This window comes from Nematostella vectensis, chromosome 4, assembly GCF_932526225.1.
Source record: "Nematostella vectensis chromosome 4, jaNemVect1.1, whole genome shotgun sequence".
In the NCBI taxonomy this organism is placed as follows: domain Eukaryota; kingdom Metazoa; phylum Cnidaria; class Anthozoa; order Actiniaria; family Edwardsiidae; genus Nematostella; species Nematostella vectensis.
The window spans coordinates 6,817,122-6,830,891 of record NC_064037.1 but is presented as its reverse complement, the minus strand read 5'-3'; the positions used below and the strand labels follow the sequence as shown (position 1 = coordinate 6,830,891).

The 13,770-nt window shown below is 40.8% G+C and overlaps 1 protein-coding gene and 1 long non-coding RNA gene across 3 annotated transcripts; both read left to right on the top strand.

Annotated features, from left to right (window-relative positions):
* The first annotated feature begins 375 nt into the window (after positions 1-375).
* LOC5519670 (organic cation transporter protein) lies at positions 376-10,783 on the top strand. Of its 2 annotated transcripts, XM_048726074.1 has the most exons (10): positions 376-483; positions 2,735-3,005; positions 3,458-3,604; positions 4,076-4,356; positions 6,763-7,011; positions 7,390-7,524; positions 8,044-8,123; positions 8,317-8,425; positions 9,063-9,135; positions 10,195-10,783. In XM_048726074.1, exons 2-10 carry the CDS (start codon positions 2,742-2,744, stop codon positions 10,435-10,437), a joined length of 1,581 nt encoding a protein of 526 aa, XP_048582031.1. In that variant the 5' UTR covers positions 376-483; positions 2,735-2,741; the 3' UTR covers positions 10,438-10,783. The 2 variants fall into 2 exon arrangements, with proteins under 2 accessions (XP_048582031.1, XP_048582032.1); XM_048726075.1 differs by lacking the exon at positions 376-483 and having other exon boundaries at positions 2,686-3,005.
* A 687-nt stretch (positions 10,784-11,470) lies between these two features.
* Positions 11,471-13,602, top strand: LOC116603401. The gene is made up of 3 exons (XR_004290592.2): positions 11,471-11,741; positions 12,006-12,089; positions 13,473-13,602. It is a non-coding gene; the product is annotated as an uncharacterized LOC116603401 (long non-coding RNA).
* The last annotated feature ends 168 nt before the right edge of the window (positions 13,603-13,770 follow it).

Here is a 13,770-nt window from a genome sequence, read left to right as displayed (position 1 = left end):
TATACATCGTGTCGGTTAACGTCAATTAGCGCGAAATTAAATTCCAAGGGTGAGAGACGTGTGTAAATTCCCTGCACCAAAGGGCCATTATACATCGTGTTCATGGGTGACCTTTAAGCAAGAGGCATCGTATTTCCTATTGCCGCTCTTCGCGAAACCTTACCTGCTGACAATTTTTTTAAACTGATGATAAAGTATATCAAGAAGCATATGAATAAAGAAATTAAAAAAATACCAGTTTATAGTTACGATAAACCTCTGTCTTTTTTCTTGAAAATATTTTAATGTTCGCGCCATTTTGCATTTTTGTGCCGAAAGATTTGTTTTCACTTTTTCACCGCCAAGTTAATTATTTGCGGGAACATTATCGCGGGTAAAATAAGAGGAATTCTCGGGGAAGGGTTCAACATTCACATGTAAATACAATCATAAAAACGTGTATAAGGACAACGTGTGGTACCCTCACTTCGAACTGTTAAAAGAGTAAGTGATTTTAATCGTATTATTAGGGGTTGTAGTAGGTCATAATTTGATTCAAGTTGGAGGCGTGCCATAGAGCAAAGCATCCCTTTTGGTTCTATTATCATTTCTTGCATAGTTTTTTAATGTGTCTAGTTCTTTTTATATTTACTAGTATTAATAACTTATGGAAAAGCCAAATAATATATTTATAACAAGCATCCCCACCCGTTCGACCAAGACAGACTTTATATTTCAACATAAACTTTATCGGCACAATAATGAGATTGTCATAAACTAAACTATGCGACTCGACTCAAATTAAACAGCCACTATCAGCCGCCATTTTGTCATCCTAGCAAAGAACCAAGTGTAAAAAAGCATCACATTATCTGATTATGTGCCTTCCAATATTAAATGGAAACAATAACGATAAGGTGAACTAAAGCTGCGACCTGTCAAGCGTGATGCAATTCAAAACTGTGCATCACACATGCGACCTAGCAGGCGCGTAGCCAGGATTTTGAGCGGAGTGGCTCGTTTTTCCATTTCAGCGGACCAAATTTCCGGTATACCCCTCTCCTCGCCTTATTACATTAGGCAATCAATCTTGTATTTAAAATGTTATTAATATGGTGCTTTTTAATATATATCGATAATAATAAAGATAATTATTATAAAAAGATTTTTATAGTCATTTTAAAGTTTTTTTGATGTGCACGGTATATCTCCAGCCAAACGTTATATATTTTTGTTTGTTCTGAGCGGACCTTCAAGCCGGGTGGGGTGGGGGGGGGGGGGTGGGAGGGTTCGTCCTAACCCCCCTGGCTACGGGCCTGTCTAGCTATAGACTAATCCGTCGGGATAACAAAAACATCCGTACGGATATGTTCCTAATTACTAGTACACAATAAGTGAACTTGAAAAAAACTACTATTGACCCGAGCTAGTAGCATGGTTAGAACTGATTATAAGTTTGTATCTACTGTAATGTGTATTGTCATTCGACTGGGTCGTACTTGGCGTGCATTGAATATCCTGAGGGAGATGGGGCGGAGGGCATAATTCACAAAGGAGCTGTGAAGGGGGTGTAAATTCACCTAAAAATTTCATAATTAGAGAGGCTCTATACAATTGTAAAGCACTAAATCATAGTAAAGCGTCCAATGTCATGTCTTGCACTATAAACGATGTCTAACAGGAAAAGGGAATCCCAACGAACTCAGCTGGTCGTCTGTCTATAGACAAGTCCACATCCTTCCACTCGCCAATCTCGAGGACAGGTTTGCAAAGGACAAGGCTGAGCAAACATGGTTCCAGGGAAGGGGGGGGGGGGGGGGGGTGACTCAATCAATCAATCAATCAATCAAAATATTTTATTTGGTACCCTTATACATGATTATATATCAGGTGTTTTTCCAAATAGTTAAGATAAAAAGGAGGTTGTCATTATCCGTGGTGTGCATTTATTCTTTTAGGCATTCAAATCGTTTTCTTGTGCAGTCAAAAATATATTTTGCAGTTTCCCTGTTAATGATCTCGTTTCTTTGATCCATGGTAATAATAAAAAGGAAAGCTCTTTCAGATGTCATTGCATTTAAGTTGATATTAGTTTTGTCTTTGATAACACTATAGTATGCCTTTCTAATCGCGTTGTATGTAGGGCATTTTACAAGAAAGTGTTCTTCGTTTTCTATTCCATTTTTGCAAATCGTGCACCTCCTCTCATTTGGGGGCACATATGGTTTGGCATGTCTACCTGTTTCGATGGCCAAATTATGATTGCTTAGTCTTAATTTTGTGACGGCAATTCTGTGTTGTACATTATTAATTTGGGTAAGATATTTTTCAAGTTCGTAGACCACCTTGAAGGTCCTGAAAGTTCGCAATTTATTCTTTTGGCGTGGGTCTCTTCTACTATCATTGTGAATCTCACTTAGCCACACCTGTCGCTCGATATCTCAAGAAAACTGGTGCCCACCTCCGGACAGAAAGTTCGGATAAATTCAGATGACTCTAAAATAAAGATTTTTCTCACGTCATCTGTTTCATATTAGCTCTCTAATGGAGAGTATATAACCAATCCCGTTTTCCCATCCGTTTTTTTCTCTTTGGTTCCTCGTAGAGAATCCCGTTTCTGGCAAACCAAATCCCGGTTTTCCTGTACACGTTTTACATTTTCAGAACCTCCCTCAAGTATTCCCAGAACCTCCCTTTGATATCCACAAAGTGGGAATATATCGCTGGCACTTATCGACTTTCAATTGCCCCACAGGCAGACCATGAGAAATCACGAGAAGCCACCGGAGTACGATGAAGTGTACCGTTTGGTATCTACGTTCGGGCGATACCAGAAGGTGGTCGTTTTCTCGGTCGGTTTCCTCGCATCTCTGATAGCTTTCCAGTTCAGTATTCTGGTCTTTGGATTCGGGACGCCAAACTTCTCCTGCACTACTCCCGCCAACGTCACGTGCGAGATCAACAAGTGCTGCGATAACTGCACTGGGTACGCGTTTGCTGGACCCTTCAAGAGCGTCGTGTCTGAGGTAACCCTGTGGAATAAGAAGCGAAAAAGACTGGGCCTATAGTGATTTTGGACCAATAGTGCCTCCGAATAGTTCTTAGCGAATATTTGCGAGCAACCCATCTAGCATCGCATATAGGTGATACAAGCACGGCGTACGCGTAAAAAGGCCTAAATACTGTGATTTGTCGAGCGTTTGTACCATGAGCTCCCCGAGCTCGGGGACTGGGTGACCACTCCTCACGTCATCGACGGAAAATAAATTATTGTTATTGTTGTTACTTATTTATTCCGGTTAGGGAACCATTCGGACACCCTAGTCAAAGGTCGAGATATCAACAACGGCAGCGGAAGGTGGACTGCTAGGAGTTGGTGGTGGTGGGGTAGCTACACGGGCAGACTGACAGCTTGAATATATTTGGAACAATCAATTTGGAAGAATAAACTTTTTTTTCCTTTGTCTCTTGTTTTTAGTGGAACCTGATATGTGACCGTTCGTACCTAAGGGCCCTTGTTCAATCCATGTTCTTCGCCGGAATGCTCGTGGGGTCGTTCGTCTCGGGACCCGTGTCCGATATCTACGGACGAAAATGCTGTAGTTTTGTCTTCACAGCCACACTGGTGAGTATGTAGACTCATAAATCCCCAGATCGTTGGTGCTGCTCTATCAGTAGTCGATGACTCAGCCCCACCCCTCCCCCCTAGTTTAATGGTCCTTCCCTAATAAGTAAATGACCACGCCTTTTCCCACAGACCCTTGGTGCTGCTCTATAAGTAGACGCGGACTGCCCCACCCCTCCCCCCTTGTTTAATGGTCTGTCCCTAATAAGTAAATGACCACGCCTTTTTCTACAGATCCTTGGTGCTGCAGTATCTGTAGTCGTGGCCTACCCCACCCCTCCCCCCTATCAGTAGTCGTGGCCTACCCCACCCCTCCCCCTTGTTTAATGGTTCTTCCTTAATAAGTAAATGACCACGCCTTTTTCCACAGACCCTTAGTGCTACTCTATCAGTAGTCGTGGCCTACCCCACCCCTCCCCCTTGTTTAATGGTCTGTCCCTAATAAGTAAATGACCACGCCTTTTTCTACAGATCCTTGGTGCTGCAGTATCAGTAGTCGTGGACTGCGTCTCATTTCTCTGTTTCCTGCGGTTCGTAGTCGGTGTTGGTTGCTCTGGGATTTTCACCGGGACCTTCACCCTTGTGCTGGAATTCGTTGGTCCCAACAGGCGCACAATGATTGGCTGTGTTTACCAGTATTACTGGGCCTTTGGCTTCATGTCTTTTGTACTGACCGCGTACTTCATTAGGGACTGGAGACCGATGGTATTGTTAACCTCTCTACCGGCGCTGTCGTTATTTCTGTTTATAAAGTAAGTCATGCGATAGGTACCTGCCAAAGGTTTGAAAAGTTGTTGGTTAAGAGGTAATATTGGCTGTCTGGCAAAAAGTAAAAATGTTCCCTTTAATCATACCTGGGATATACTAGTGGTGATCTAGCGATAAATATTTTCTTGTGTCCCTCATCTTTGATTTATTGTCCATAACCAAGAGCTTATGCTCTCTTGCCATAACACTTAGCCTCCGTTGCGGAAATCTCTTCAAAAGGTGTTTCTAGAAAAGGCGGTTCTTATTAGTGATTCTTGCCGAGTTTGCTCGAATAATTTTGGAGGGCATAAAAAAGGGAGTCAAATAACCAATAACCAAATAACCAATATTTCCAGAAGTATTACTGTCTTGTTATCAACAGTTCGTTATCGTCTTTGAAAAGCTGTACAAAAAACACCCGATAACTGAAATGACTCTGAATTGAAATTGTAAAATTTAAGGAAAAAATATTTGTGTATATAGCTTAAGAAAGGCTTATACTTTAGCAAACTCGTTTTTGAGGTCTTGTCGAATTCTTATCGCATGCAAGCGATGTGTCGCCTTTTTTTACAATTCGCCGAACCTTTCATTCCCTATTCTGTTTTATTGTTGTGTTCTTTGGTACGAGTCTTCTTACAGCTGTTATATCTAATCTTCGTCCCGAAATAATCGTGTGGCGAATTCTGAGTCTAATGGTCTTCGATTTTAATTGGTCGACTACATTTTCGTTTCTCTTATTGGCTGAGAGCTTCTGGCTGAAATATATTTTAGCCAGCTAAAATCCTCATTAGAGAAAATATGGGGCAAAATGATAATGATTATGATACAGAGATATTATCTTCTCGTAAGGTATTCCCCGAGTCTCCTCGCTGATAAGCATGTTGTTGCAGGGTATTCCAGGAGTCTCCTCGATGATGATTATGTTGTTGAACGTTATTTCCGGTGTCTCCTCGCTGATGATTATGTTGTTGAACGTTATTCCCGGTGTCTCCTCGCTGATGATTATGTTGTTGCAGGGTATTCCCGGAGTCCCCTCGCTGATGATTATGTTGTTCAACGTTATTCCTGGTGTCTCCTCGCTAATGATTATGTTGTTGCAGGGTATTCCCGGTGTCTCCTCGCTGATGATTATGTTGTTGCAGGGTATTCCAGGAGTCTCCTCGATGATGAGTATGTTGTTGCAGGGTATTCCCGGTGTCTCCTTGCTGATGATTATGTTGTTGAACGTTATTCCCGGTGTCTCCTCGCTGATGATTATGTTGTTGCAGGGTATTCCCGGTCTCCTCGATGATGATTATGTTGTTGCAGGGTATTCCAGGAGTCTCCTCGCTGATGATTATGTTGTTGCAGGGTATTCCCGGTGTCTCCTCGCTGATGATTATGTTGTTGCAGGGTATTCCCGGAGTCTTCTCGCTGATGATTATGTTGTTGCAGGGTATTCCCGGTGTCTCCTTGCTGATGATTATGTTGTTGAACGTTATTCCCGGTGTCTCCTCGCTGATGATTATGTTGTTGCAGGGTATTCCCGGAGTCTCCTCGCTGATGATTATGTTGTTGCAGGGTATTCCCGGTGTCTCCTTGCTGATGATTATGTTGTTGCAGGGTATTACCGGTGTCTCCTCGCTGATGATTATGTTGTTGCAGGGTATTCCCGGTGTCTCCTCCCTCATGATTATGTTGTTGCAGGGTATTCCCGGTGTCTCCTCGCTGATGATTATGTTGTTGAACGTTATTCCCGGTGTCTCATAGCTCAATGAGTATGTTGTTACAGGGTATTTCCGGGGTCTCCTCGCTGATAATTATGTTATTGCACGTTATTCCTGGTGTCTCATAGCTCAATGAGTATGTTGTTGCAGGGTATTTCCGGGGTCTCCTCGCTGATGATTATGTCATTGCACGTTATTCCAGGTGTCTCATAGCTCAATAAGTATGTTGTTGCAGGGTATTTCCGGGGTCTCCTCGCTGATGATTATGTTGTTGAACGTTATTCCCGGTGTCTCATAGCTCAATAAGTATGTTGTTGCAGGGTATTTCCGGGGTCTCCTCGCTGGTGATTATGTTGTTGAACGTTATTCCAGGTGTCTCTTAGCTTAATAAGTATGTTGTTGCAGGGTATTTCCGGGGTCTCCTCGCTGATGATTATGTTGTTGAACGTTATTCCCGGTGTCTCCTTGCTGATGATTATGTTATTGCACGTTATTCCAGGTGTCTCATAGCTCAATAAGTATGTTGTTACAGGGTATTTCCGGGGTCTCCTCGCTGATAATTATGTTATTGCACGTTATTCCAGGTGTCTCATATCTCAATGAGTATGTTATTGTTGCAGGGTATTTCCGGGGTCTCCTCGCTGATGATTATGTTATTGCACGTTATTCCAGGTGTCTCATAGCTCAATGAGTATGTTGTTACAGGGTATTTCCAGAGTCTCCTCGCTGGCTGATGGCTCAGGGACGAGTAGACGAGGCGCACGCGATTCTTATGAAATTTAAAGATGAAGACAACAAATCTGTAGATAGCGAGCGGCTGAAGGAATTACTGGTCAGAGTCTGGGAGGGGGAGAGAAATGCCGAGAACCGTGAGCCAATCAAGAAGTTCTACTTCCTGGACCTCGTGCGCACGCCGAAAATCAGGAAACGCAGTCTAATAATGGCATATACATGGTTTGTATTTTCTGGTTTGATGAATAATGATGATGATGATGAATAATGATTTTAAAAAATGATGATGATGATGATAAATAATGATGAAGATTAATTATAATGATGATGATGAATGATAAATAATGATGTTGAATAATAATGATAAAGATAAATAATGATGAAGATGAATAATGATGAGTAATAATAATAATGATGAATAATAATAATGATGATGATAAATAATGATGATGATAAATAATGACGATAATGATTAAAAATAATGACGGTGATGATGACAATTATCAAATATATAAACCATTAAATTACGGAATAAAACAATTAAAAGGCCATAATTAAACCACTATTCATAGACTGACTTACGAAAGCATTCGTTGCCAGGTTTTCTCAGAGTTTCCTGAGTAATGCGTTTTTCCTGTACGTGGACAACCTGGTGGGTAACATATACCTGAACTTCGCAATTATGCAAGGGCTCAACCCAGTATTGATCGGCGTACAATGGATGCTCGCTAAGAAGTAAGTACAAAAAAAGGGGAATGGGGGAGGATGGGGGGGGGGGGGGGGTAGGGGGTCCGCTCGAATAGGAGGCAATAGTTAATTGGAGAACGATCCCTCTGTACAAAAGAATTACACTTCATCGATTAAGTGGAGGACATCACCTAAGAAAAAAAAAACACTAGTCGCGACGCGCTTGTTTTTGTTCCTTTTGTCTACAAGTGATAGTAATATTAAATAAAGGAAAAAGGGAATAGAGGAGCTTGCAGTGGAACTAGAAAGAAAAGCTTAAAAAATACACAGTAATATTAACTAAAGGAAAAAGGGAATAGAGAAGCTTGCAGTGGAACTAGAAAGAAAAGCTTAAAAAATACACAGTAATATTAACTAAAGGAAAAAGGGAATAGAGAAGCTTGCAGTGGAACTAGAAAGAAAAGCTTAAAAAATACACAGTAATATTAACTAAAGGAAAAAGGAAATAGAGAAGCTTGCAGTGGAACTAGAAAGAAAAGCTTAAAAAATACACTATATTTTTTGTAGTGTTGGTCGGCGCGTGACGCATGCAGGGACATTTCTCGTCTGCGGAGCCTTGTGTTTACTGAGTCTGTCAGTTCCCGAAGGTATGAATGCATCGCCATGACAAAGGAAAAACATTTTTCAAAATACAGTTTAATCCCGTTTTAAATAAAAACACCATTGGTACTAACAAAGCCACCCTCATTAACGAGTTCCCCTTAACATCAAGTGGGTTAAAAATGACGTGAAAATGAAGCGTTCACAAAAAAAAAGCATCGCACATTTATTTCTTTCTAGATCAGCCTCTTGGCCGAACCGGGATATTTGTGACAGCTACAGTCGTGTGTTCGGTACTATGGGTCACGGCTCCGCTGATGGGGACAGAACTCTTCCCGACTGTACTCAGGTATACTCGTCACTCAGTTATCATTACATTATCATCACCATCATTATCATCTGTGGCAACGTTGTCATCATCATCATCCTTAACATCGGCAACGACGTCATCCTCATCATCATGATTGTCATCATCATTGTCATCATGATCAACAGCGGCAACAACATCATCCTCATTCTCGTCATCATCATCATCCTCACCATAATTGTCATCATCACCATCATTATCATCATGATTGTCATCACCATTATCATCATCATCACGATTGTCATCATCACCATCATCATCATGATTGTCATCACCATTATCATCATCATCATCATCTGCGGCGCCATCATCACCATCATCATGATTGTCATCATCATCTGCGGCATCATCATCATCATCTGCGGCGTCATCATCATCATCACGATTGTCATCATCATCATGATTGTCATCATCATCTGCGGCAACGACATTATCATCGTGCTCATGATCGGCAGCATTGATATAGTTGTCACTATCATCACCATACCACTGTCATCATCTTCACTACCATCACTATCCCATCATCTACACGCACACTTCACGTAAATTCTTTATATTTTAAAGACTTCAAGTTTGCGGAATGCGTGGAATAAAAGCTTTCTGACATACTTTTCTTTAGGGCGACAGCACTGGGAACCGGTTACACAATAGGTCGCATTGGAGCCACACTCTCGCCGTATGTCGGAATGCTGGTAATGAATACTATATTTCCATTATTATTTCTGATCACAAAAACTTGATGCCACCACACCCCTGACAGTGATTCGTGCGAAAAATTTGGACCTTTCATAGCGTAAGGTTATCAGTATCAGCGTTATGTTACTGAATGATGGCTGGCGAAAGATGTTTGTCGATAAATTTTGGGGTGTTCCTGAAAACTTTTCTAAAATCATTTTTTTCATTAAACTAGAGCAAGAGAGAAGACTTACTTTCTAGTTTCCTTTCAAATGTTCAGAAATAATTCCTACAGAGAGCCAGGATTTTACAAGTCTAAAAGTCCCAAGCTGACTTGACCCTCTATTAAACCTGGTTTTATTGAGAAGATAAGCACTTGCCACAGAGTCCACAGCTCCGTACTTTCACTTCCGGTCACGTGCCTCGAATTCCTCCTCTCGGGGGAGGGGTACTAAAGCCCTGTTGGGCTATAAGGGTGCTGCAAAGGGTCTGAAACCCTGAACCTGTTTAGGACAAGATATCTGAAATAACATACCCTGTTTAGGACAAACAAAACAAAACAATTTTCATACTTGGTTTAGGACAAAGTCTCGTAACAAAAAGGCCGGATAGGATTCTATTTGACAATTTATGTAAAAGCAAAATAATCAAATTAGAGCCCTGTTACAATATTTACCCCCTTAGGTCAGAGAAAGACAAGGTCCCAACCATGCTTGAGGATCCAGCGTACTTTGCGGGCGCTCCCAAAGGTCACTACTTTGGAAGCGCCCGCAAAGTATGCTGGATCTTCAAGCATGCGTCCCAACGCGTCCTATAGTGAACGTATTGTATCTAAATTCGGGTGATATTAACATAACAGGCAAACTAAGCGGATATCAGGTAACAAGATCCGCTCGTAGTGCCAAACCGCCGCTTCATAGCGGTACCACAGGCAAACCTAAATTCTTTTAGAAGACTCTGGTTTATACTCCGTGTGACAAATCTTTTTCTGCCGCGAAGAAAATCAATCAAAACAACAGTGTCAAACAACTCGGACCAATCCACAAAATCTCACCGCTGACTGCTTGTGATCGTAGGCTCAGTTACCTGGATCCTCTGTAATCTTACCGCTGACCATATTCGGTGTGGTTTCAATGGTGGCGGGAATCCTGACGCTGCTATTACCGGAGACTCTGCGCCAACCTATGCACCAGACAATCGAGGAAGAGGAAGCGGCCGATGAGGATTATGGGATACCATGCATGAGACGACCGCTGAGCAGGGAAACTGTCGGCGTGGACAAAGTGATTGAAAACAAGGACCTAACTACTGCGCTGTGATGGATACTCCTCAACAGGCTCAAGAGCAACCTCCCCCCTTACAATTTAAGACCGTATTGTTATAAAGTTGAGTATTAGACTCCGAAACGAAGCTATTGTCATAAAGTTCAATTATAGGACTCTCTAGTAAAGCTTATTGCTCATATCCGTAGCAGGCCTCGAATTATGGAGCACAGACACGCCCCCACTGGTCATTTTTAAAAGTATTGGGGGGGGGGGTACTATAAAGCATTCCAAAGAGGCACGAAGGCATGAATATTTATCCAATATGCTCCTCAAAATAGCTTATTATCTTCAGCTATAAAAGTCAATGAATGTTTAAAAATAAAACAGTCTCAAGTCTACAGTCTTATCGAGTCTTTGATGTCAAGCGGATTTTATAGAAGTGTGTGTGTGTGTGTGTCGAAGTGTGTAAAGCTAATCTAAAATATACCGAAAAAACACCCAACCGATCACATACGTATTTAAAAGACCGAATGCGCGCAAATAAGATTACTGTTAATATAAATTTTGGTCTCTCAAAAGCTTGTCACTTGCTGCAGTTATCTTGCGCCGTGGGCTAAAAGGTTTGTTTATTACTTAGAGCAGGACGTTTATTTGCAAAACATTTTTTTATCTAAACGCTATTGCCATATTAGACATTACAGTCTTCAGAAAGTTTTTTAGGCTCCCAGATTTAACACTTTCAAAGTATTCACAAATCATAGCTGTAAACGAAAGTAGAAGTCATTATAATAGTACTGAAAAAAAAGGCAGTTAATATTTCGCGACTTTCGCAATAAGATAAATAAGTGCTATATGATCTAAAGGTGTGTTTGGTGCACTTTGACAAGGATCGCAAAAGTGAAAAGCAGTTGCAGTTTAAATGTAAATTGTTCTAATTTAACAGCGTCAAGTGCATTGTGTGGGTCACATGTGACTGTAGGGGCGTCAGATGGTGACGCGAGACTCAAATTACATAAAGACGGATTCATATAGTGAAAAAAAAGAAAACATTTATTCAAGAATAAGACCGATAATTGGTATAATAATAAAGCAAGTTCTTCAAAACTAGGACTAAACTGTTAAGTACGCAGGCGTCAAATCTCGGAGTACAACCGCAAAAAGCTTTTGCCATTTTCAACAATTTGCCATATAATAATACCTTAAGCCACTAACTCACATAGTGGTAAATGTAAAGTGAGAGACCGACCGCCAACACGGAGTATATTAACAGAGTATTGCGCATTCAAAAGTCTATTGACAAGTGATACCCGCGGAAACGGATACGTCCCCTAACATTGTAGAAGCACTGGTCACAACAGGTACGTATGCGGTGAGGGAAAATCGAGTCATAAGCGCAGGAGAATTATATGCCTTCAAGAAGATCGACTAACAAGTTGGGTTTACAGGCTGAATTGTCTTATATTTGGGTTGTGGCTGTTATTGAGTACCTTTAAAGTAGGGTACTCAGGTAAAACAAGTGATGAATATCAATCAATAAAGTCAGAAGTAGTAAAGGCAGGTCTACACTTAATTATAACCTGTTACATCATTGTTGATATATTCTCCTTATTTCTGTATCGTAGGGATATACCGCTGCCGTACAGCTATGTTTGTCAGAGCATTCTTCACGCTTACGTCACTTTTAGCTCTTTTCAGCATTACCAGAGGTAGGCGATACTGGAAAGAGAAGTGAGTAGAAATGCAAAGAGATGGGAAAGATAAATAGAAGATCTAATTCTTTAATCAAGGAGTCGGTGGTTAAGAGTGGTAAATGAACATGTAAGAATGCAATAAGAGCTTACTCGCTATTGGTATTTTGTAGCTGTCATAAGTGACGTTACATCACATTGTATACTCTGGCGAGAACGAAAAAGAAACTTATCCGTCTAAATCATCACGGAAGGCTGCCTTGACGAAGCATCTATAACGACAAAAATTGGGACGAGAATGAGAAAGTGTTTGCTGAATCGTGTTCAGTATTCTGATTCGAGATCTCTACGGTGTTTTGATTAGAGAAAAACATAAAATATGCTGAGCGTTTTAAAGGGTAAGGGAAAGCTAAAGCTAGGACCGCCAGGAAACACATTCGCCGACGTTTTAGACAAAGGGGCGTTTTTCGGCCTTGTGTTTTAGAGTCCTGAAGGAAGGAAAAATATTGTTTTCGCTATGTTCTTTTTTCCTTGAAATTCAGTTTACCTCTAAAACAATAGTTTTCTTCCGGAACCATAGGCAAAACGATACAAAGCAGCATCCACACATATTTATTAGCAAAAATGTTTTATTTTATTTTTCTCAAACCTGTTAATGTGTATTAAATGAAAAACACTATTTGGCGATTTGACTCCACGGTTTGGTTCGAAGCAAATAATTAAAATTTCTTTTAAGGTTTTCAAGAACCTTTAACGCCAAAAACCATAAAGAATTTAGAGGATTCAACGCAGTGGTAATCTACCAACGAACTGCGAACTGGAGAAATAGCGTGTATTGTTTTCAGATCACGATGACTTTTACTCCCCAAAAAGTAAATAATGTACAAAGTCAAAAAGAACTTTTGGTGTAACACAAACACAAACATGAAATATATCTTTAGAATATAGAAGCAATTACAAAATGGCTTTTGTGGGGATTTCTCAAATAGGATTAATCATTTATGCAGCCTTAAAAGGATAAAGAAATGCATTAAAATGATATTAGATAAGGGTAAAAGCTTTTCGTCAATTAGTTTCTCTTTACTAATTCATCACGTAATAGTTCATCTAAATTCGCTTATGGTTCTAGAACTCTTTTTTTTCTATTCGGAAACAATACATTCAAGTGAAAAATATTTCAATTCGGTGAAAAGGTAAGCTTGTGCCTTTGAAACGGGAGTAGCAATAGGCATCAAGCAGCAGATATGAGATACTAAATCAATTGAATACTAAGTTGAGATTAATCAAAATTTAATTCAAACAGCAGAGATGGATTATCTTATCGGATATGAGCAACTGGTATGTACTTATAAGCGTGGTTTTTTTTCGCGAAGAAAAAACGCGATCTTTTTTTTCCTTCAGGTGAGTACTCAATATTTCCTACAGCAACGGAACCTCTGCGAGAGCCTAAAGACCCCAGCTACTTAAAACCTTCTCTGACCGCACCTCCGCAACCTCCCTACCACCTTCAGGAGACAACCATCCCCACCCCACACCCCACGGGCGTGTCAGGACTTATGTGCGGCAAAACCAAGCTAGCAGACATCAATCCTGCGCAGGCGCTAGCACCAGGCCCTGGCGCTCAAGCTGTACCGATGCCAACACGAGTCATAAAGGGGAATGAGGAGACCTCAGAAGTAATGAAAACTCGAAGTCCTGA